At 38.8% G+C, this 26,400-nt stretch overlaps 1 protein-coding gene across 2 annotated transcripts in view; it reads right to left on the reverse strand.

Moving 5' to 3' along the window:
• The window catches only part of ANKRD50 (ankyrin repeat domain containing 50), a 40,979-nt gene extending 15,195 nt beyond the window's left edge, over positions 1-25,784 (reverse strand). Inside the window, exons 1-2 of one of the 2 annotated variants that reach the window (XM_060012957.1) lie at positions 25,555-25,784; positions 23,088-24,040 (exon numbers count right to left, since the gene is read on the reverse strand). In XM_060012957.1, coding sequence (XP_059868940.1) covers positions 23,088-23,599 — 512 coding nt within the window. In that variant the 5' untranslated portion in view covers positions 23,600-24,040; positions 25,555-25,784. Of the gene's footprint in view, positions 1-23,087; positions 24,041-25,504 lie in introns of both variants that reach the window. The other variant, XM_060012959.1, reaches the window with a different exon arrangement.
• Positions 25,785-26,400: the final 616 nt, after the last annotated feature.

Here is a 26,400-nt window from a genome sequence, read left to right on the forward strand (position 1 = left end):
AGGTTACTGAGAAGTGAGTGGTATAGTTTTTAAATATTTGGGGACCTCCCAGGTATTTTATGTTCCTGTGTTACCATTATTTAAATTCAATTGTGATCAGATAACATACTTTGTATAACTTGCACACCTTTAAATTTATTAAGCATTGTTCTATGGTCCAGAATGTCTAACTTAGTAAACGTGTAAGCATTTGAAAAGACTGTGTGTGCTATTGTTGGATGGACTATTCTATAAATGTCCATTAGGTCAAGTGGTGATAGTGTTGTTCAATTGTTCTATATACAACTGACCCTTGAGCAACTTGGGGGTTAGGGGCACCGAGCCCCTGTGCAGTTAAAAATCAGGATACTGCTTGGAGAGGGTATGGAGAAAAGGGAACCCTCTTGCACTGTTGGTGGGAATGTAAATTGATACAGTCACTATGGAGAACAGTATGGAGGTTCCTTAAAAAACTAAAAATAGAATTACCATATGATCCAGCAATCCCACTACTGGGCATATACCCCGAGAAAACCATAATTCAAAGAGACACATGCACCCCAATGTTCATTGCAGCACTATTTACAATAGCCAGGACAGGGAAGCAACCTAAATGCCCATCAACAGATGAATGGATAAAGATGTGGTACATATATACAATGGAATATTACTCAGCCATAAAAAGGAATGAAATTGGGTCATTTGCAGAGACGTGGATGGATCTAGAGACTGTCATACAGAGTGAAGTAAGTCAGCAAGAGAAAAACAAATATCGTATATTAACGCATATACGTGGAACCTAGAAAAATGGTACAGATGAACCGGTACAGATGAAGCCGGGCAGAAATAGAGACACAGATGTAGAGAACAAACGTATGGATACCAAGGGGGGGAAAGTGGCGAGGAGTGGGGGTGGTGGTGTGATGAATTGGGCAATTGGGATTGACATATATACACTAATATGTATAAAATGGATAACTAATAAGAACCTGCTGTATAAAAAAATAAATACAATAAAATTCAAAAAAAAAATCAGCATACTGCTATCTCTGCCTCAAAAACAAAGGAACCCAAGGGCAGTAAGCTAAAACAGTCAGGTATATATTTTTTCATTTTTTTTTAATTAAGCTATATGTCTCTTTATGTATATTTGTCTTAGGTAACATATAATTAGATCTTACATTTTTATCTAAATCAGACAAACTGCCATTTATACTAGTGTATTTACCATTTACATTTAATGTGGTTATTCATATGATTCAGTTTAAATTTACTATATTCTTATACATACCATTTTAAAATATACAAGTATATCTGTAGGACATATTACTAGGATTAGAGTTGCTAGGTTAAGGGGCATATCTGTGTATATCTTCACAGATATTGTCAAAATACCCTCTAGAAATTATATAAACATACCCTCCCAACAGCTGCGTTAAGAGTGCCTGTTTCCCTAGCCCCTCCATTATAGCAATTAACATTATTTTCCACAGATATGCAGAAAATGGCATCATTATGCTTTTAGTTGACATTTCCTTATCATGAGGTCAATCTTATTTACAAATGTCTAGGAGTTTTATTTCTTTTTCTTTAAACTGTGTCTTCATATCCTTTATCCATTTTCCAAAAGATTAATGTTTCCCTTTTTTGGAGAGTATTAAGAAAATGATTTTGTTGCTAATATTTTCCATCATTTGTTACTTTTCTTTTGACTTTTAAAGGGTTTTTTTTTTTAAATGTACAATTTCTCTCTTTTTTTACTTTTATATAATATATCAGTCTTTTTTCTTTTATGAATTCTGAGTTTTATATGTTAACACATCAGTCTTTTTTCTTTTATGAATTCTGAGTTTTATATGTTTCATTTCTGAGGGGACTTCCCTACTCTAAAGGTTAAAAAAAACACTTCCTCATGTTTTCTTCAAAAGCTTTGAAAATTTTATTTTTTAATCACATTAGTTTTGACATAAGATGTGAACTAGGTTTCCAATTTTTTTCCCCACATGGTTCCACAGTTATCCCCAAACTATTTACTAAATTATCTTTCTCTTATTGACTTGATTTGAAATATCTCTCTTTTCACAGACAGAGTAAATCCCCATATATATTTTGGCTAAGTTTCACCTCATTCTGTTGTCTCACCATCTCTTTTCCAAGCACTTATATCTCTGCCTCATGCAACTGTTGAAGTCAGGCAATTGCTCATTAATTATGTTTTCATTTAAGACAATATGTTTGGCTACGGTTTTCTTTTTGTTCCATGGCAATATTTTTCTGGTGAGCATTTCTGGTGCTGTTTTTTTTTGTTTGTTTGTTTGTTTTGGGGGAGGAAGAGTAAAATGTAGAGCTTTATTATGCCTTCAAACTTAAGTTGTTATTCACTTAAAATAGACTGTTAAAAATATAAGATTTTTTTTTACTAGATCTTTATTAGAGTATAGTTGCTTCACAATACTGTGTTAGTTTCTGTTGCACAGCAAAGCAAATCATTTTTTACTAGCTCTTTATTAGAGTATAGTTGCTTCACAATACTGTGTTAGTTTCTGTTGCACAGCAAAGCAAATCATCCATGTGCATACACATGTCGCCATATCCCCTCCCTCCCATCCTCCCTATCCCACCCCTCTAGGTCATCGCAAAGCACCGAGCCAATTTCCACTAGCCAACTATTTTACATTCTGTAGTGTATATATGTTGATGCTATTCTCACTTCACCCCAGCTTCGCCCTCCCACCCCACATCCTCAAGTCCATTCTCTATGTCTACCTCTTTATTTCTGCCCTGCAACTAGGTTCATCAGTACCATGTTTTTTAATTCCATATATATGTGTTAGCATATGGTATTTGCTTTTCTCTTTCTGACTTACTTCACTCTGTATGACAGACTCTAGGTCCATCTACCTCATTACAAATAATTTCATTTCTTTTTATGGCCGAGTAACATTCCATTGTATATATGTGCCTTCTTTATCCATTACCAAAACCAGAAAAAGATGTCACAAAAAAAGAAAATTATAGACCAATATCACTGATGAACATAGATGCAAAAATCCTGAACAAAACATTAGCAAACAGAAGCCAACAGCACATTAAAAGGATCATACACCATGATAAAGTGGGGTTTATCCCAGGGATGCAAGGATTCTTCAATATATGCAAATCAATGTGATACACCATATTAACACACTGAACAATAAAAACCATATGATCATCTCAATAGATGCAGAAAAAGCTTATGACACAATTCAACACCCATTTATGATAAAAACTCTCCAGAAAATGGGCAATAGAGGAAACTACCTCAACATAATAAAGGCCATATACGACAAACCCACAGCCAACATCGTCCTCAATGGTGAAAAACTAAAAGCATTTCCTCTAAGATCAGAAACAAGACAAGGATGTCCACCCTCGCCACTCTTATTCAACATAGTTTTGGAAGTCCTAGTCTGGTGCTGTTTTTTAGACCCCTTCTCCCTACTGGTTTTGAGATATATTTTTACATATCTTGTGACAGCTCTTCAGTAAGGTAACTTCTTTCTGGATCAGCAACTGCAGGTTAGTGTGTCCAGTGTACAGGCTTCTAAGAATCTCCTTATGACTCAGAGTTATGGGCATGAACAACTTCTTTGCGCTTCTACTTCTCCCCAACCAATTAAGCTGAGAAGCTGTGGGGATGTACACAAGGCCTTTCTCACCACAGCCCCCTCGCCATCACCCCCATCTCACAGATGAGCTCTGTGCAGGATGTCTGACTCCTGCACAGAGCTCATCTGTGAGACTCATTCTTCCCAGCACTCTTTGTTCTTCCATTCTGCTTAACTGGGTCCAGGGAAACCTCTAGCATAAGTCTATAACCTGTCTCTGTGGTTCCAAATGAGGGTCTTTATGCTCTTGATGATGTTCAGGGTATACATTTATTTCAAAGAGTAAATGTTGTGTCAGTTTTGTCTGCATCTCAGTTTGGTATTAACTTCCACATTTATCTTGAGGCTGGGGTTTACAGGTCTCTCATAGTTTCACTTTCTTGCTATTAGACTATTTCCCGGGCCTTAGTCAGTCATGTCAAAACCAGAAGCCAAACTATGGCTTTAAAAATGTTGAGTAATTTTTTCTAGTCTTGACATCACCTCTAAACTTGAAACTGTCTGCTACCATCTCCATGTGGATGTCCTACAGGCGTCTCAAATTTAACATGTTTAAAGAAGCATTCTCTCAATTTACCCCAATAAGTTCCTCCCCACCCATTTTCCCCATGTCAGTTAGTGGTATCCCATCACCCCCCTAGTTTCTTAAGTCAAAATCCTAGGACTAATTCCTGAGTCCTCCCTTTTATTCCAGCCACTGGTCCCCCTTTCAGTCCTAACAGCAAGCTTTCCTCCAGTCAGGGCCTATGTACTTGGTACTCCCTCTGCCTAGAAAGCTCCCTGAGGCCGAACTTCTCTTCCTTCAGATTTCAACACAAAGTTTATCCCTGAAGAGGTTTTCCTTGGTCACCGTGTCTTAAATGGCCTTCATCGTGTATTACTGTTCCTCTAACAACTCATCCTGTTTTCTTCGTAGTGTTGATCCCATCCTCAAAGTAATTTATTGCGTTATCTCGTGTACCGCTTTCACTGTAAGGCTGGGGTGAAGCTCCTCCACTTCCGTGCTGCCTCCCCCGGGATGGCGCCCGTCCTGTGCACTGCTAGATTCCCAGCACTCAAAACCATTATTTGCACATCACAAACACTCAGTAAAATCTGCTTCGTGAATGAATGGTAATTAATAGGAAAACTGCTACTCTGAAACACTAGATAAAAAATTTTCTAGACTCAGAATTCCCATATTCAGTTTCCCTTTATTTATTCCATCAAAAGCACCATATGGGGATACCTACACCACCAAGTGACACACAGATCCACATCTCTACCAGATTACGTTTTATCATTTTATAAATGACAATCCCATCAAAGTATACACACACAAAGCAAGAGTGCTTTAGAAGTCTAAAACAGATTTTCCTCTGTTTGTGAATATATATGTATATATTATCTTCAAAATGAGATCATGTGATAGTATTAGATTATCACATTCAGACAAAGATAACCACCATCTTTAAAACCAGCAGTGTGCCGCAGGATTTTACCTGTGTAGATATACGTTATTAAATGTCTTACATTTCTTAGGTGCATTATTAAAATTCAGGCAATATATATTACATTAATACTTTTATGAATTTAATTTAAAGTCCTTGAGCTAGCTCTCCCCCCATTTTCAATTCTATGTTGAAAATAAGCGCTGGCAGCATCATGCTTCTGCAGCTGGCCTTCTGATTTTCAGGCAGAAAGGCAGCTAAAAGACCATTAGGGCAATTATGAAATGAAATCCATTTTTTTTTTAATACAGTGAGTTTACTTACTGCCTCTTTCTCAAGAGGCTAATTAACTTTTAAAAGCTCCTACAAGTATTGTAAGGAGTATACTATTAGACAGATACTATACGTACAATAGTTTCTTAAGGTTTTCACTGTTGAACATTGAGTTTCATCTCATTCTCTGGCTCACTCCCTCAGGAGTAGAGAACTAGTTAAGAGCCTCCCTCCCAGTCTTACAACAAAATAAGCCAGGCAAACTGCAAGTTCAAGACTTTTCATGAACCTACGAGAGTGCTTAGGTCACAGGGCAACCAACTAGCCCAAAATCTAAGGTGACACAGACATCTGCAGGCAGACATAGAACGTAAGCACTTACTTACCTGGGGCAGATGCACCTGGACACTGGAAAACAAACTGAATAAAAAATAGGCAAAAGACCTGAACAGACACCTCACCAAAGAAGCTACAGATAGCAGGCAAGCGTATGAAAAGAAGTTCAACATCATATGTCATTAGGGAATTGCAAATTAAGACAAGCTGCGACATATAAGTTAGAATGGCCAAAATCCAAGCGCTGACAACACCAAATACTGGCAAGGATGTGGAGCAACAGGAACTCTCATTCGTTGCTGGTGGGAATGCAAAATGGTACACAGCAAGTTTGGAAGACAGTTTGGCAGTTTCATAGAAAACTAAACATACTCTTCCCATACAAAACAGCAATTGTGTCCCTGGTATTTACCTAAATGAACTGAAAAAGTATGTCCATGCAAACATCTGCACACATGGTGTATATAACAGCTTTATTCATAACTGCCAAACTTCGGAAGCAACCAAGATGTCCTTCAGTAGGTGAATGTTAATAAACTATGGTACATCCAGACAATGGAAAATCATTCAGCACTAAAAAGATATGAGCTATCAGGCCATGAAAAGACATGGAGGAATCAAATGTATATTACCCAGTGAAAAAAGCCAATATGAAAAGGCTACATACTATATGATTCTGACTGTCAAACATTCTTAAGGCAAAACTATGGAAATGGTGACAAGATCAGTGGTTGCTACGAGGAGGGAGTGATGAATAGGCAGAGCATAGAGGATTTTTAGGGCAGTAAAACTACTGTGTATGATACAATAATGGTGGATACATTTATTATATATTTCTTAAAACCCATAGGATGTACAACACCAAGAGAGAACGCTAATGTCAACTATGGACTTTGGGTATTAATGATATGTCAATGCAGGTTCATCATTTATAACAAATGCACCACTGTGATGCAGGATGTCGATAGTGGAGGAGTCTGTGTGTGTGCAGGGATGGGAATAAATGGAAACTCTCTACACGTTTCCCTTAAAAGCAGTGAACCTAAAAAAATAAAGTCTGTAAATTTAAAAAAATAGTATGGTATTTGCAAAAGACAGACACATCAAAGTCTAGAAACAGACCAGTATAAATACAGGAAGTGATTTTTCACAAAGTTGCAAAGGGAATTCAATTGAGAGAGGAAAGTTTTTTCAACCAAAAAAAAAATTATACATAATATTACCAGATTACCCACTTTGAATTCTGCCGTCTAAAATCTCACTACTATCTGGTGAAATTTAGCATCAAAATATTATACATTTGAAGTTTACCTAGAAGGGTAATCCTAAATACCTAGCACTTTCCAAAACCATCTGGAAGTACAATGCTGACATACTGGCCCATCATTTTATTAATAAAATGATTAAATTCTTTCGAAAGGCTATGCTTTAAAATAAATGTTTTTTAAAAAGACGAGAAGTAGAAAAACTAAATCACTAATAATTCTTACTTAATATATCTTGTCTTAGGAAAACAAACACAGGTTTTACTTTTCTCTTTTTCTCCCATTTCGTTAAGATATATATTGACATATTACATTGTATAAGTTTAAGGTATACAACACATATATGTACATATTGTAAAATGTCACCAAAATAAGCTTAGTTAATATCCATCATCTCACAGTTAATAATTTTTTTTTCCAACTTTTAAGATCTAGTCTCCTAGCAGCTTTCAAATATACAATACAGTACCGCTAACTATAGTTGCCATGCTGTACGTTACACCTCTTATAACTGGAAGTTTGTACCTTTCGACCACCTTCACCTAATGCCCCCACCTCCTAACCCCTGCCTCTGGGAACTGCAAAGCTGATCTCCATTTCAATGAGTTGGGTTTTTTAGATTCCAAACACAAGTGAAGTCATACAGCATTTGTCTCTATGTCTGACTTATTTCACTCAGCATAATGCCCTCAAGATCCATCCATGCTGCCAGAAATGGCAGAATTTCCTTCTTTTACTATGGCTGAATTATGTGCATATATGCATATCAGAATTTCTTTATCAATTTATCTAAGTCAGTGGACACTTAGGTTGTTTCCCTATTTTCTTTCCTTAGGAATGAAATTACCCTCCAGTAAATTAAAGCATGTGAAAATGTGGAACAGGGTATAAGATACCTCAAACCAGTTAGGGATCAAATTTATATACTCAATAAAAAAAAATCTAATAAGTACAATTGATAATTAAAATCAGGTAAGGAGCTTGGCCAAAATGTAGGGGAAAATTTCCCTCAAAACTTTGACCAAGATATTGTTGTAACTTCATGCTTTTATGCACTGTTTCCCCTTTGCTAAAATATAGCAGGGAATGATGGAATATAAAAACAAAATGAAATAAGAAAAACATAACCAGAGTCAAAAATAAAATAAACATTTCAAAGTATCAGAAACAGAAAAGAAGCATAATGCTGTGAGTGAACCGAAAACTTCAGCTTGTCAAACTTGTCTGCAATGGCAGCCTGGGGATTAGATGGTGGAAGTAAAAGGGGCGAGGTAGTAGCCCTGCCTCTACTAATAGGACTCAGACTCACTGTATGAAACTAGGGGCTGGAACAGGGGCTTTCCTTATTACTAATGAAAGAAGGAAACAAAAAGCACAGACTACTGCCTAGGGCTATGGCTTTTAAGAAGCAGCAGGGAGGGCAAAAAATCAGCCTCCTTGGAGACAGGAACTGAACCTAAAATGATCATGGGTCAGTGACTAAATCTACAAAATCACTTGTATCGGCTTGGAGTGTGAGCTTTGTATCTCAATTACTGGCCCTCATCCTAGACTGCACTGAGGGTGCGGAGTGGTGGAGGCAATCAGCAATCAGAGCAAGGAGAGCAGAGGTAGAAGTGGTGAACCAAACAGGAGAGTGAAAAAAAAAAATTACAAAATTTATAGTGCTCAGAGAGAAAGCAGCAAACTCAACAATCGGAATACGTGTGCATGTCCAAATGAAAGTAACTTATAAAACTGCCAAAGAACGTAAAGAAAATGTAGTTGTGATATTCAGATAAATAAAAGAGGGAATAAAATCCAATTTTTAAAAAAGGAATTATTTAACAAGCAAAGCCACAAATCAAATAAAACAGGAGAGAACCAGAGAAATCTTCCTCATAGGGACTTCCACTGCCAGATAAAATGCAGTAGGTGGCAGCAGCCCAAAACTCCCGCTGCAATAGCTAGAAAAAAAATGTTATCCGTTACAAAATTTACGTTTTTAAAGATATGAGAAAGCTGTTGAAGCAAGAGAACAAAATGAATTAGAACTCCAGAGGATGGGAGTTGATCCAAAATGAGCAAAACAAAAACAAAAAACCAAACCACCTGCTGCTTTCTCCTCAGGGGTCATTTGCTGATTTGAGGCATACAGTGATTTTAAGTACGGACTGAGAATCAGGCTTGGGCCACCCTGAGGGACTCTACCAGAGGAATAAAATCAGCACAACTTTCAGAGGTCAGCTATGTCTCTTTCAGAGAAAGTGCAAATCTGAGGTGTCCCTAACAAGAGGCTGATTTTCTCCAAGGTACATTTGCTAAATTCTGGGTTGTATTTAAAAAGCTAGGGAACTGGGATGAGTGTGTCTAAAAGCCAGCATGAAATCTCCCGTAGTCTGTATGTTGGAGACAAAATTCTGCTAATGGGAGGGTACTTGCTTTAAACACAAAACCCATCCCCTTCAAGACACTTGTTAGAATTTGAAGGTATAAGGGGCAGGAAGTCAAAGGACTAAATAAATATTTCTTGGGGAAGAACTGAATTATCAAGTCCTTTTGGAACTCTCAATCAAAAGCTTAGAAGGTCCACACCAAAATAATAGGAATAAACTAGCAGTCTTACTAAGACTACAAAGGAGCCCCAGCCCACCTCCATCCTGATTATATCAGCCCCTCACTCTCTCTGCCCAAATGAGAAAAACGAAAACCTTCTCTGATGAAAGATATTATCTGGAGCTCCAGTCATTTAACACACTGTCTGACATACAATCAAAAATTATCAGACAGAAAAAGGGCAGAAATACGTGATTGGTAATTTAGAGGAAAAAGAGACAATAAATACAGACTTAAATAATCTAGATACTATTGTTAGCATGATATTCATGGATTAAGAGATTCAACACTGAATTAGGAGATACATTCATGGGTTAGGAGATTCAACACTGCAAACAGGTCAATTCCCACAAATTCACCTAAAGATTCAATGCAACCCTCATCAAAATCTCAGCCAGAATATTTGTGCACTCAGTCTCTCATGTGGCCTCCACTATACCCTCAAAAGAGAACAAGAGTGAAAAAACAAATGCTGTGTTATGTGTTAGTATTATTTTAAAAATAACTTTGACCTTGCAGGGGCCTACACCGCACTTGGAGAAACACTAAACCATCCATGCCCCACTTGCCTAGATGATATTTACACTTCGTTCTTCTCAAACCTCCATGATTTCCTTACTCCCCACATTCACTTGCAACTATTGACCTGGTTTCCTAGATAATAAAAAATTATTTAAATACGTATAAGTAACATTTAATATAAAAATGTGTGCATGCACACACACACACACACACACACACACACACCCTTCTAGGCATATATAATTAGAAGAGAACTTCCACAAACTCACTGGAACATCTACTCTCCCAACCCACCTGCACTTTGATCTACATACACTGCCTTCCCTCCTCTGACTATGGATGAACCATCTGTGCTCCTATCCCACCCACTCTAATAACAGATCCTTCCTTATCTTACCTTCTCAATGATTTATTTCCAGCACTTTACCCTTTCTTTCTCGAATCATCAATCTCATCTCTTCTTTATCACCCTCAAACACATATCCTTCTCCAGCTATTATTCAACTTTGCTGCTCCCCTTCCTTACAGCAAAATGCCTCAAAAATTCTGCCGATATTTACTGCCTATTTACTCCTCTCACTTATTCATGATCTTATTATAATCAAGGTTTATTTTCCACTCCACCTATACCCCAAGACCTCCATGTTACTAAAATCAATCCTCAACTCAGCAAATACCTGACTTAGCTTATCACTTCCTCCTTCTAAAGACACTGTCTTCACTTTGTCACCTGGCTTTCTGCTCCTTTCATACTAGCTACTTTTTCTTCTTATATTCTCAACCTTTGAAGTTGGAAGTACACTAAGGTTCAGATCTTGGATCTTCTCTATTTACATTCATTCCTTACATAAGCTACTTAATGCTCTTAAATACCATCTATATTCCATTGAAACCAAACTGATATATAGAGACAGCACCTCTCTTTTGAATCTAGCCTCGTAAATCTAACTGCTTACCTAACTTCAGACGTCTAATGCTGAACATATGCAAAACGAAACTTCTGACCTCAAACTCCACCTTGCTCCTGTCAGTCTTCTTCTTTTCAGTAAAAGACAACTCCATCCTTACAATTTCTCAAGCCAAGTATCTTAGAACCATCCTTTACTCCTCTGTTTTTCTCATATTCCACCTTCCAGCGTGCTATCAGGTCAATGTTAAAAATAATCAGAATACAACACTTCTCACCACCTCTACTTCACCTTAGTCCAAGTACACTCTCACCTTGACTGCTGCACTGGCCACTTACTGGTTTCCTTGCTTCCACATTTACCACGCCAGTTCTCAACGCAGTAGCTAGTGTGATCCTTTAAAATCATGTCATAGGATGTTTCATTCACTACTCTGTTTAAAAGACTTAATGGCTTCCAATCTCCTCAAAGGAAAAATGAATGTCCTTACAATGGCCTCCAAGTCCATACATTATGTGGCTCCTAACTACATCTCGACTTGTCTCACATACTCAACTACTTGCTCACTCTGTTCCAGCCACACAGGCTCCCCCTTGTTTCTCTTGGATAATATTAAGCCAACTCCCACCTCAAGACTTTGCACTTGATATATCCTCAGTCTGGATACTTCCTTCAAGATGCCCTAACCTCCCCTACATAAATAGCAACACTCCTCCCCCAACCTACTCAGCGCATCACTCCTACCATCCTAACTCTGCTTTGATTTTCCACGTAGCACTTACTGCGTAGTGATATGCTATGTATTATATACTATCTTCTTAACTTTTCATTTTTCTACTAACCACCCACCCCAACCCTCAAACTGTAAGCTCCATAAACACAGAGGATATTTGCCACTTCTTTTTTACTATTACATCTCAGTATTAAGAATGGCATCTGGCGCATTCCTGGTATCTAATACATATATGATAAATCAATGAATGAACGAATAAACCAAAGTAAAATAGAGAACTCGGAAATACGTGTGTGTGTGTGTGTGTGTGTGTGTCTCACCGCAGTGGTATTACAAATCAATAGTGAAAGATGAGCCATTCAACAAGTGCTGCTAGAATAATCAAGTAGAAAACAAGTTTTTAAATATTAAGACCCAAAAAGGCCAAAGTGTAAAGGAAATCATAAAAAGAAAAGATTGAGGGACTTCCCTGGTGGCGAAGTGGTTAAGAATCCACCTGCCAATGCAGGGGACAAGGGTTCGATCCCTGGTCCAGGAAGATCCCACACGCCATGGAGCAACCAAGCCCGTGCGCCACAACTACTGAGCCTGCGCTCTAGAGCCCACGGGCCACAACTACTGAGCCACGTGCCACAACTACTGAAGCCAGCGCGCCTAGAGCCCGTGCTCTGCAACAAGAGAAGCCACCACAATGAGAAGCCCATGCACCACAACGAAGAGTAGCCCTCTCTCGCTGCAACTAGAGAAAGCCCGCAGGCAGCAATGAAGATCCAACGCAGCCAAAATAAATAAATTTATAAATGAATAAATAAAATTATTAAAGTTACGAGAACTAAAACAATTTTAAAAAAGAAAAGATTGATATATTTGACTCTATTCTTTTTTGTACATTTCAAAACAAAAATTTCACAAGCAAAATTACGAGCCACAGGATCAAGGATATTTAAAATAAGGGACCATTTCACATTCACTTTCCAGAACATAAAGAACTCTGACATTATGGCAAGTATTGGTGACCTGGTAGAGTAATGGAAACTCAAATTACACAGTACTACAAGAGGATACACTGATGTAATTTTAAAGGGTAGTTGGTACTATCTCCTCAGAGTTGAAGATGGATATACACACCTTATAATCCAAAATTTCACTTCTAAGTATTCAACCTCGAATCACCCTTCACTATTTTATTCCTAGTATATGCACATCAGAATACCCAAGAATGTTCGTAACTGTTTTGTTAAATTGGAAAAGTTGAATACATCTTAAATGAGTATCAACATGACAACAAATGAATTATAGTATAAAGGATGACATTATATACCATATGGTAAAGTGAATCATGTAGATCCACATATAAAAACTTGGCTAAACATAAAAAAAAAGCGTCACACAGAAAATGTTGCAGAATAGTGCCAGCAACACAGTCCTATTTATACAGAACAATGGTTTCCACATTGTAGTCTGGGGATCCCTTGGAGTCCCCTATTCAGTGTCATAATAAAACTAAGATGTCATTTGCCTTTTTCACTCTTGTTCTCTCTCAAGGATAAAGTGGAGTTTTCTAGAGACTGCATGCAGAAACAGAACCACGATAATCCAGCTGTCTTTTATTAAGCCTAATATTAAAAAGATTTGCAAAACAATGTAAAACAACACCACTCTTTAAGTGGTTTTTTTTTTTTTTTGGTCTTGGACAGTATATTCTTTCATTAAAATGTTATTTATGTTAATAGATAAAGATTTATTATTAAATATATTAATACATATTTAAATATCAGTTTAAATTTTAAATAAGCAAATATTTATAAATACAACCCACATAAACAAATTCTTTGGTGTGTGCAATAATCTTCAAGAGTATAAAGGGGACCTAGAATAAAAAAGTTTGAGAATTGCTGATGTGGAATCAAAAATGTACAGAACTAGAGCATGTAACAAGTCTGTGTATATACATATATATCTCCCTATGTATATAAACTGGTCAAACTACATAGGCATAAAAAGTAAACTCACAGGAGGGGTCACCTACGGGGTATGAGTAGATCAGACTTAACGGCATACCTGGGTGGCTTCAAATGTGGATTATTTTTTCTTTAAAACAGAAACAGGAAACCCAGATTTAGAGCAAATATGGCAAAATGAGGAAGTACATGCATCTTTGTTTTTCAATTTTATTAACTTTCCTGTATAACTGAACCTTTGGCGGTAGGAGCAATCTATCATTTCCTCTGTAAATTTATTTTCTACAATTTCTTCCCCTTTAGTACCATTATTTTTTCCCTTTAAATTCCTGTGAAGGTCTCTGTTTGCAAGTTGCTTCTCTCCCTAAAGTAGCAATTTAACAAACATATTAGCTGAGATTTAAGCTACAAAAGTTTTTTTCTCCTTTCTAAGTGAATATGAAATTTAAATGACAATGGCTGAAAGAATGATAAGAATTCTACAGATGAAACTATGGATTTATGACCTCATATGACTCACGTCACATAACATAAATCTGATGCTATTAAAAAGATTTTCCATTGATAAAAATTAATTTCAATATGAATTGTTGACACTAATGAAATCATCAAAAATACTGGTTTTAGATACTTTTCATCTATAACTATATAATCTATATGTATAGTATTATTCCACAGGAAAATAGAATATTTCAAAGCTGAATATGGTTGAGCAATACAAATTATCAATGTGACAAAATTATAACGTTTTAAAGTAAAATACAGTTACTCATTAATTCAGGAAATACTGAGTCTCTGCTATATTCTAAGCCCTGGAGATATAAAGACACAAGACAGACAAGTACTCTGCTCATTCCAGAAGGCAGACAGAAAGTCAAAGTGAACAAATGCATAAAATAATTTCCAATCATGATAGACACTGAAAATTAAGAAATAAAGAAAACAAAGTGGGATGTTGTGATTTAAGAAAATGACCGGGTGGGGAGACTTGTAAAGAGTCAGTGGAGAAGGGAAGACCTCAGAGGAGGTAACATTAAAGCTGGTGCACTAAGTGATACCAGAGCAAGTAGCCATACAAAAATCTGCTGGCCAGAAGGTGACCTATTTCAGACCAATAATAAGAACAATGTGGATGAAGAACCAATGAACAAGGCTGAAAACAGTACAGGCTGAAGTCAAAGGCTAGGTAAGGGCTAGACCATGTAAAGCTTAGATTTTATTCTGAAGGTAGTGAGAAGCTAACTGCAGGTTTTAAGCAGAGAGTTAACAAGATCTGATTATCCTTAACTGCTTTGTGAAGATAAGAGGGACAACAATAGCAAGAAGAAGACCAGTTAGGACACCACTGAAAGGGATAATGGGAGTGACAGCAATGGAGATGAAGAAAAGTTGAGGTATTTGTTTTATCTTGGAAACAGAACAAAAGTACCTGACGGATTGAGTGTAGGGGGTGAGTGAAATTGAAGAATCAATGAGGACTCCTAGATTTTTGATGAAAATTAACGATTTCCTATTTGAAATGTTATTTCCTTAATTTTTGTATTGTTAGCTATTTCCACAACAGTGATGTACCACAACCACCCCAAAACGCAGTGGCTTGAAATAACAATCATTTATACTTCTGTGTCTATGAGTTCATTGTACTCCAGGCGTGGAGTCAAGCTTCCACTTGGGTCTGGTTTACTCCACATCTCCCTCATCTTCTTTGGACCAACAAGCTCGCCAGAACATGTTCTTCTGAAGGTAATGAGACACAAAAAGGACAAGCCCAATCACTCACGCACATGTTAAGCCTCTGTTTGGGTCACGTCTACTAACATCCCACTGGCCAAAGCAAGTCACATGGCTGAGCCGAAATCAAAAGGCAGAGAGGTACGCTTCTCCTCTAGCAGAAGGACTGCAATGTCACATGGCAAAGACCAAGGATACACGGAGAGAAGAAGAACAAAAGCAGATAATTCAATCCACACCAGTGTCTATATATTCAAATCATGAGTCACAACTGTAAAAGGTCACCAGTTTTTGGAATGTTCCAAATCATTGCTCAGGATAACCACAAGTAAGATATAATTAGTTCTCTTAATTAGTACCTATTTTTATTAAGTAATTACATGAACATTTTCAAATTCTACTTTATTACCAAAGACTATATTTAGCTACACTACATGTGTTATAGAAAAAAAATGACATTAGGCATATTTCTGAGATTAAGATGACATGAAAGAAAGAAACTGGTTTGAAATTTATTTTATTTTTATTTATTTATTTTTTTTCGGTATGCGGGCCTCTCACTGTCGTGGCCGCTCCCGTTGCAGAGCACAGGCTCCAGACGCGCAGGCTCAGCAGCCATGGCTCACGGGCCCAGTCGCTCCGCGGCATGTGGGATCCTCCCAGACCGGGGCACGAACCCGGTTCCCCTGCATCGGCAGGCGGACTCTCAACCACTGCGCCACCAGGGAAGCCCTGGTTTGAAATTTAAAACAATTGTATAGTATGGTCAAAGACATCACTAGAACAACTAGACAGTAAAGACAGGCAACCAATCAGAATACACTTCAAAGATTATTTTTAAGGGGAGAAAAATAAGTATTTACTTTATAAAATCAAACCATTTCATTGTATAGAAGCCATTATACTTTATAGATATTTCCTAAAAAGCAAAACTGCTAAAAGCAAAGTTGCTAAAAACAAAGGGCTAAAAAACAAACTAAAAAAAAATCTGCAAAATATATAACAAACAAAAGGTCCATATCCTTACTATGTATATCAAGTTCTTACTAAAGACTAAGAAAAATAAGACTATTCTTATCCATATCTCTTGTCGACTTTAACATTGTCTCATATGCTTAAAAATATTTCTTGAAAGAATAAATGAGCTTAATGTGTTCTGGTGAAGTTTGGAAACATGATACATACTTTAGATGGAAGAGAACCAAATTATGAAGCGCTTTTAAAGCCAAGCAGAGAAATTTAAATTTGTTGTAGAGGTTATCACAGGCTCAGAGGAATGACCTAAAGAAAGCACTGTTTTACTACAGTTAATTGGCCAACTGTTACCAAAATGAATTACATATAGAGAGGCTAAGGTTAAGTAAAGCACCCAGGACGTGATGAACAAAAATTCTAGATTAGGGGAAAAGAATTCAAGAACCATTCCAAGAAAAAGATTAAATACCGTAGAATAGAGAAATATAATAGAAAATAATCAAAGAAAACTCTAGAATCTAGCCTGGGCAGTGCTTCTCAAACTTCAATGTGCACAGAATTCACTTAGGAATCTTGTTAAAAGGCAGATTCAGTTCAGTGGATTCAAGATTCTGCATTTATAATAACCTCCCAGGTGGTGCCACTATTGTTGATCTTAAGATCATACTTTTAAGTAGAAAGGGTCTAGGAAATAAGAGTAATTATGGAACAACGTAGATAAGAGAGTCAGTTTTCCCAGAACCCAAGACAACGATCAAGCCTCATATTACATGCTTCCTTATCAGCCTGTGTCCCTCCTTCTTAGCACTTACTAAAGCTCCATTTTTACATTTATTTTTGTGATTATTTGTTCAATGTATTTCCCCCCACTGAGCTCAGTGTCCTGTTTGGCTCACCACTTTAGTCCTGGTATCTGGACATTAGCACACATCTGGCGCATAGCAGGTGCTGATTATTTGTTTAAGAAATGAATGCGGCTTCCCTGGTGGTGCAGTGGTTAAGAATCTGCCTGCCAATGCAGGGGACACAGGTTCGAGCCCTGGTCCAGGAAGATCCCACATGCCGCGGGGCAACTAAGCCCGTGTGCTACAACTACTGAGCCTGTGCTCTAGAGCCTGCGAGGCACAACTACTGAGCCCGCGTGCCACAACTCCTGAAGCCCACATGCCTAGAGCCCGTGCTCCGTAATAAGAGAAGCCACAGCAACGAGAAGCCCACGCACTGCGACGAAGAGTAGCCCCCACTCACTGCAACTAGAGAAAGCCGCTCACAGCAACAAGGAACCAAAGTAGCCGAAAATAAATAAATAAAATAATAAATAAATTTATATATAAAAAAAAGAAATGAATGAATGAGTCAACGAAGAGAAATGCTAAAAGAGACGCTGGATTGAACAGAGGAAGGTGACAGACACTCCAGTGAAAAGATATATGTTGATCAGAATGAAGACAAAGGCTGTTGATGTAGATCTGATTGCTATCACATTAGACATGAGCATTGGTAGCCATGTAAGTAAATAAAATTACTGAAGGAGCGTATATACAAAGAGAGAAGATCTAAGGAAGCTTTGTTGGACAAATGGCCAGAGAGAACCTAGAGGAAGGGCCACCAAAGAATACAGTCAGACAGGAGATTCTGAATGCAAGAAAGCACAAATAATGAAGAAAGTCCTAACATATATCATCTAAGGCTAAAGATCGACTGAGTAGTGGATTCAGAAGCTATTATGCTTAAACATCTTTCTGTGAACATGTAGACGTAGAAGTCAGATTTTAGTACGCTAAGATAAAATGAGGTGATAGGGAAGAAGTAGTAGTACTTGCATGTACAAATTCAAGATAATATAATAGCAAATTTGGGGGGAGATAAAAATTATAGTGTTTCTCTACTCAGAGAAATAGAAAACATGTTCACGTTTGCAAATGCCCACAGGAGCCAGGCTGGCATATATAAACAAACGAAGTAGTCTTGGGATAGAATAATAGAGAGTGGAGGAGACGGAATCAAATTAGAATGTGTAGGCCCCACATAAAGACAGCAGCTGACACAGTGCCACCAGATTATTGCTTCAAAAAAAAAATGAAAAGCTAATACCATCAAAATTTCCAATTTTTTTTCAAGAAAACCCCCAAATCTGGATAGGTGTGTGAAATTTCCTGAAGTGGATAAAAAATATATTCAACCTATAGGGCACTACTTTACTCTTTCTGATCCAAAATAAAGTCTGAGTTATCAAGAAGTAAATAAAAAAATGGCCAAGCAGAATTAAGAACGTGGCTGATGTTAAACAGTATAAATACGGAGCAATATGTTATGCCACTACAGAATTGATTAAATGTTGAGGACTAGTTCAGCAAATGACAAAGGTACCAGGAACCAAAGGAAGCAGCACTTAGACATGAAGAATAAAAGAGAGAGAAAGGCTAGGGTAAAAGGAAAAGATTTTAGGAAGGGAAAGTGCAAGGGTTTGAATGCATGGAAGTCCATATCAAAGTCAAAATAACATAAGAGCTGGAAGCAACAGACAACTCAGTGGAAACTGACACTATTACACTAAAAGAAATGTAGAATTTTGATTATGAAAATTATATTTTCATTTATTTTATTCAAAATGTGAACTGTAAAGACACCTTTACAAGACCTTTTAATCCGACAATGTTTAAGAATAGATAATGATGGTTATCTTAAATAGTCTTAGATATTCAAGACAGATAATGGAAAGGAAATATTTTGCCTTGAAAATACCCCACAACTGAGGGTAAGAAGGAAGCACACGTTCCAGTCCCATTCTGTTCTTTGCCCCTTTGTTGAGTTTGCCAAAAATACTTGGAGTATACTCTTAATACTACAGTTAAGACAGAAGACAGACATCTGGCCACGTAAAACTATCTGGACCAATCCACATTCATACATGCTAAAGAGCAGACAGCAGGTTAATAAATTAATAATCACTGTACCAGTCTGGTCTGCATTTAAAACTGACCTAAATGATATAACATTTCAATTTCCTTTCTTATGCAAGCACTTCAGCTGTCCTTCAATCAGGTTCAAGCACATTCTAGATAGGTAAGTAGTATTATTCACTCCTTCAAATGATAATCATTTAGCACTTACGATATGCAAAGTGCTGTTCAAAGCGCTATGGTAAGCATAAAATATTAATCAGTCATGAATAATGTCACGAAGAAACATATGCCTAATAGAGGAGATTACAGAACATGTATGCATAAATAATTACAAAAGAAGTTAAAAATCTAAAGAGATACCAGTGAAGAACTATAAAATGTTCAAGAGGGAGATAAAAAGATTAGAAAGAAAATTTCACCATTCAAGGATTCTTTTTTTTTTTGGTACGCGGGCCTCTCACTGTTGTGGCCTCTCCCGTTGCGGAGCACAGGCTCGGGACGCGCAGGCTCAGCGGCCATGGCTCACGCACCCAGCCGCTCTGCGGCATGTGGGATCTTCCCGGACCGACCGGGGAACGAACCGGTGTCCCCTGCATCAGCAGGCGGACTCTCAACCACTGCGCCACCAGGGAAGCCCAAGGATTCTTATTCAACATAAAAACAAAGGTCACAGTCCAGTCTTCCAACTCCCAATCCTTTTCTAACAAGCCATTGTTGTCTTTCACCACTTCTCAGATGACTTTTCTACTAAACTCTCAAAGTTTAGAGTCATTCATCCTTAATTCTTCATCATGATTTTATTCCATTTACACTTAATTTGTGGTACCACTGAAGATGTTTAATTAATTCCTATCAACATTACACAGAACAAAATCTTTTTACTCGTCTCGGAAAAATTGACGTCACACACAGAATTGACTCACACCTGGCCTTGCAGATTGTGAACCAGAAATAAAAGAGAATGATATCCACTAGGAACAAAGCTTTGTACTTCCATTCCACATCCGTCTAACTCTCCAAAAAAGGCCCTTGGGGGTTCAAGGACCATGATAGTAAAGTTCAGAAAGAAGTTTCTGGTTGAAAAAATAACCATCTTCAGTTGTGCTTCTAAACAAATCACACGATCTAAAACCACTAGCCCCTCCCTCATTCCATAACTTAGGTGCCTTGATTCTTCTGTCAAAAACAACTGGAATTTGTTTTACAGTTAGAGGACTACTAGGAAACTCTACCTCTGACATTAACTCTAGAAAAGACAATTCAACACAAAAGGCAAAGTTTTGCAATAAAAGCCTGAAGTGGGAGGCAGAATGAAAGAAATCAGCATTTGGTTCTCAAAACAAGTAAAAATGTAATTGTCATCAACTTAGTTCCACCAACAGAAACAGATAAAATATATATATTCTAAATGTAGTAACAATAGCTTTTCACTTTAACCAGCGAAGAAAAATGGAAAAGAACAAAAATAAGAAATTAATGTGTCTTCATTCATCATTCTCTTCAACAGATGATCTAATTCCATTTGTGTTAAAATGTTCACATGCTGCATCTACAGCAATTATCTATATATTGATACCCAAAGTATCAATATTATTTCTTTTTATAGAAATAAGATAAATATTGGCGTAAGAACTTAAAGCTCCATGAAGACAGGGTATTTTGTCTGTTCGGTTCACTGATTTATCCACATCTGAATTCCACGTAACACAAAAGGCTCTCAATAAACATTTGCTGTAAGAATGAATGGATGTCAGAAGAAATTTGACAACTAAATCTCAGAATCAACACACTATACTCTACCATGTCAGAAGAAAAAGAAGTAGCAATATTTAACATGAAGTTTAAGATTAACATAAAGTTCCTTTCAGTCTTTAATTATCGTGAAGAAAATGTGATTTCAAAAAACTGGTAATTAACAAGTTACCACTTAGCTACGTGACTTCATGTAAGAAGTTAGCTTGCCGCACTACATACTGTATCTAGTATCATTAAGGGGAAAAAAAATAGGGATAAAAAATTAGGAAGTAAAACTGAAGAAAAGCAGATAAAAAGCATTAATTACTGAATCACTCTGAAATTTCCCCAACTTTGTGGACCTGTGAAGAACTAAGATTTACCTTTATCAATTTTCTATTTCTACTAAATTGTTTCACACATGAATATATGAAGCCATCAATATTATCAAGTGTTAGATGTTAAGAAAGTAACAATACACAAACTGGTTTGGGAGGTTGTTTTTGTCAAAAATGAAAAAAAAAATACTTTTCTTTGTTTATATTTCATCTCCCATCATGTTATAATTACCTCCAGCTCTGTCTCCCTCAAAATATTGCAACTCTTTGAAAATAATTACCTTTTGCTCCATTGTCTACTTGTTGAATTACATCTAACCCTGCCTAAATAAAATTCCTATCAAAAATACATTCCTATCAAAACTCTCTAAAGGACTTATCTAACAAGTCAATCAGTCACTAATAAAACCCACAATGAAATCTTAACTATTTGTCCAAAAGCAGAGGCCTAGATCATCTAATGCCATAGACTATGTAGAAATATTTCTTTTTAACTTTTAATTATGATCTCATGTCTGCATTCGACTATGGTTATCTTACTGCTTCGCAGTCTTGAAGGAAATGTAGCTCTGTGAATTATCAGAACAGCTTCTCCAATATCAAAGTTACCTAATTTATTTAATGATTCATTACTTTAATGAAAAAGAAAGTGACCCAAGTTTTTGAAAGATCCAGTGGAAGATTAGTAAGAGCACCAAAATGGTCCAAGTGGAAAGACTAGGTTTTCCCTAACCAAGTACAGACTGGGAATACAAAGTGATTAGCTCCTTCTGTCAATCAGAAAATCAAAATTAATAAAAATCAATTTACACACAGCTCTATTTGCTTGTTATTCCCCTTCAATGAGTAACTAAAATTCACACAGGAAAAAAAATTACAGAAAATCCATCTGAGTAGAAGGATCTTTTTCAAGAAAATCTGATACTATAGAGAAAGATTTGCTTAGAATCAGTATATATCAAAAATATAGTTATCAGACTTGATTTTAAATATGTAAAGGTATTAGAAATTTACATAGCTAGTTCCAATAAGACAAATTGCATAATTACATAATTTAGTTAGACTAAGTTCAACTTAGACTATAAGCTCTTTGAAACATTTTCTAAGGTGTCAATAAATGCAGTTTATGAAATTACTTATAAGAAATGAAAACTCAGCTCTTCAACTAGTGATAGCATCTCCAGAAAAAGCAGTAAGTCAAGAGGAAAAGAGCTGTTTATGTACAGAGACTTAAGTCTCTTAAAAGTTAAGTTTAATATTAAAGACTGCATTATTGATTCCATACACAGTGATTCCATATTGAACACTGTCCATCAAACCTGGCATCTCATACTTGTGATACAGGTATTGCCTAACCTATTTCCTCATTAATTTAAGAATGATATAACAATTCTAACGCTGATTTTGATGGCTCACAGCAAAAGATAACAGATTTGCCCTGAATTTTACTGGACAGCACTTACACATTAAAAAGTCTGCAAGAATACCACACCTCTCAAATTAAGTTTCTTCAGTGCTTCGCATTCTGTTATTAAACAAGTAAAAGATATACTTTTAATCCATAACCTTACAATACAAAGCTTAAATTTTATTTCCTTCAACAAAGTAAACAGGTGTATTCATAACCACAGATTATCCCCAAATATACAGCGGTAGTAAAAGCACTGGCAAAGTTAAGAAACAAACACAAAAAAACTAAAAAAAACTTTAATTTTTGCACAGAAACCAGAACACCATGACATACTTATTGTTACCTTTTAAATGCTTCAGCTGGGTTTCTCTCACATTCCCCGGGCTGTAGGAGGCTTTGAACTGCTGGATCCCTTAGCTTGTCCTCATATCCTTGGAGAAGTCCACTGCGGCAGATCTGGGCAACCAGACCTCTAATAAACCCTCCAACACACAAAGTATCAGAGTCCTGGGCTTTGCAGAAATGAAAGGCCAAAGCCTGGCGATGTAAACCTCTCTGCAAGCTTGTAGGTGAACTTGGCCACAAGAGCTCAGTGCATAAGGCTGTCTTGCCACTGCCAGGCCCTCCTACCAATAACACACCCCAGGCAGCTCCTTTTCCAGAGACAACACTAGCATTATTCCCAGAATTCACTACAAGGGGTGGTGTGTTGACAGCACTGTTGCAGCAGTTAGTTTTCTCCTGGAGGCAATGCTGAAGCTTGTGGAAAACCCACTCCCTACAGTAAAACTGCTTCCCCTGCAGTAAACTCGTTTGAGCCATTTTGCAGACTTTTTCTTCCCAAGGATTAGTCATAATAGGTTTCTTAGCGTCAACATTTGCTAGAATCTGGGTACATCAACACAGGTCTTTACATCCATTAGGACGTAACTTGCATATTAAGTTGACTTTGAATGACAAGAGTAACCAGTTACAGTAAAATTCAACAGCCACATAGTCCATCTGCCAACAGAATGTGCATGACTTTATCTGGCTCTTTATTCCTGATCATCAGCAGAGAATATATTAGTTTATATGAATTGTTGAACTGATGGAAAACTGCCTGGTTCCGAACCTTGGCCAACACTTTTCCTATATCTTGATGGGTCGCAAAACTCCATGGTTCATCTGGAGTTTATGTGATTGTGGATGTTTCAAGTATGCAGATGAGACAATACATCTGGAAAACTGAAGAGAAAGCCCAATCTTTCAATTTGTACAAAATGCTTTTCCAGATCGCAAGCGTTAAGTCTGTATCTGAAAATTAGATGCAGAAAAGGTGTCCATTATAGTAAATGCTACCAAAGAGATTACATTTATACAGTAGATTGTTAGTGCTCTACTCCTTGTTGAAGTATAGTCACTCAAAGTACTAGACCCTGCCAGCTTTAAGTATATGGGCAACTGCCAGGGAGGGAACTGTTTCAGATTACTGTCTCTTATGTGGCAAAAATGGCAAACCACTGTTAACACCTCCTTAATTCAAAGCATTCATAAAATGCATTTTTCAAGATAGATTCTTAATGAACCTGTTCACAGGCTTCTCGGTTTAAGATGTCCAGGTAATCAATAATTCCCACCAGTAACTAAAATAAAACAAAAATATCTCAGTGCGAAATATCACATGCTAAATGCTTACTTATCAAAGAATACAATTTACCAGTTACAGTAATATCAAAAATCCATTCACTTCATCTTTGGCAGTTTCAAAAAGTTGGACAACTACCCCCAAATCATAACTACACTTTCCTTTCTGTATTTTTCTGCCTCTATAGTTAGGCTTCCCAAACAGCTACACTTTAATCAAGTTACCCTGGATTTTTAAAACCTCACTGTAGAAAGGAGAAGGAAAAAAAAAAAAGACTTTAGGCACATGCAGTAACATCCTTAACTCTAGCCAAAAAGGTCTTTCCAACCAGCTTGGTAGAACAGCGCCAGTTCAGGAAGCTCCATTAACTTGCACAGCCCAGCCAGTCAAGGACTCTGTTTACGCGACTAGCCACACTTCTTTGTTGATAGTTTGCAAAAAACCTAGGGGATGATTATCAGGGTTGTGGCTAGATGGGAATGGATTGGAAAGAAAAAAAGGCGGGTGAGCTTACATGAAAGATAAATCCAAACACACGTACTATGGGAATCCTTCCTTCCTCTGAGCCGAAGGGGGGAACGTTTCGGAGGGGGGTTAGGAATGAAATCTACTACTGTGGCCGGAGAAAAGGCTGCATGCACTCCAGGCAGGAAAGGGATAAGGAGCAGAGGGCTTCAGGACTGGTGGGTGTTCGCCTACAGTTCCGGCCTCTAGTTTCAGCTGATAGACAAAAGGAACTCCGGGATTCCCAGCGACGGGAACCACCTTTGGTTTCAACAGCCCCAAGGAGCCACAGGGGGGCCACCTTGGAGAGGCCACGGACGGAGGTGCAGCCTCCACACCGAGGTCTTCCTTCCAGAAGGCTGGGAACGCCTCGACACCCCGCCCCGCCCCGAGGTCGGGGTGTGTCTTTTGAAGGGGGAGGGGGTGCCCGACGTCCTTGCCAATCCTTGAGGAGGGGTCGCCTCCGGTCGGCGTCCAGCTCCGCGCCCCTACCCCGGGCGCCGCTCCCGCCCCCGCCCGGCCCGCGGCGGAACGACGGGAGAAGTCGGGTCTGGGGCCGGAGGCTGGACAGGGTGGCTGGCTGGGTGGGTCAGGTCGTAGCCCCAGGCACATGCCCCCAAGAATCCGACCTGAGCGTGGGGCCTCGCTTCCACCGCCGCCGCCGCCGCCCCTCGGTTACCTCGGTCCCGGCCGCCGCCACCGCCGCCGCCGAGGACTCTCAGCTTCAGACACTTGCTTCGCTGAGAAGCCGCCGCCGCCGCCAGCGCTCCCCAGACTCCAACTGCAGCCGCTTCCTCCACCCGGCCCGGAGCACGCTCCGGGTTCCAGATCCTCCTCTTGGCCCCCGGCAACTGCCAGTTCCAGCTGCCCCAGCAGCCTTGGCTGTGCTCCTCCCAGCCCCCAATGGCCAACCGCCGCCGCCGCCGCCGCCGTCGTCGTCGTCAGGGCAGTGACTGTCTCAGGCAGCCCCGGACCGGCCGGCTCCGCCCCGCCCAGCAGCCCCGCCCCTTCGGCACAAGCCCCGCCCCTCCCGGCCGCCAGGCCTTTCTTCGGCCGCCGGCTCCGCCCCCTTGCCTCGCCCCTCCCCCACCGCGCCGTCCAGTCGCCAACCGTGCCTGGGCGTGTGCAGCCGCCTGGGACCCGCTGCCTGCGCCGCGGGGAGACCTTTCTGGGGGCGGCCTCGGGGCTCCGCCTTTCTCGGGGACGGGGCGGAGAAGGGGGCGGGGGCTGCGTTCTCGCGTCCCCAAGCTCACGCGAGTCGCTGCCCCCCCCCTTCACCAGTCGGCCCTGAGCCTTCCTTTGTCTTCCAGGCTGAGGGACTCCGCTGGCTTTGGGGGCCGTGTCCGATGCTAGGAGGGGCAGTTGAGCTGGGAGAGTTGCCCCTTGCCACTCCCTTAACCCTCTTGTCCCCAAAGGCCACTCCAGGCCCGTTGTATTCCTGTCATCCGGGTCCCCTTTCAATCTATTAAATTCCAATTTGTACAAAACGATGCTTTAACTTTCTCAGTCTGGGGCTAAGAGAAGC

The sequence above is a fragment of the Delphinus delphis genome, chromosome 5 (assembly GCF_949987515.2).
Source record: "Delphinus delphis chromosome 5, mDelDel1.2, whole genome shotgun sequence".
In the NCBI taxonomy this organism is placed as follows: Eukaryota; Metazoa; Chordata; class Mammalia; order Artiodactyla; family Delphinidae; genus Delphinus; species Delphinus delphis.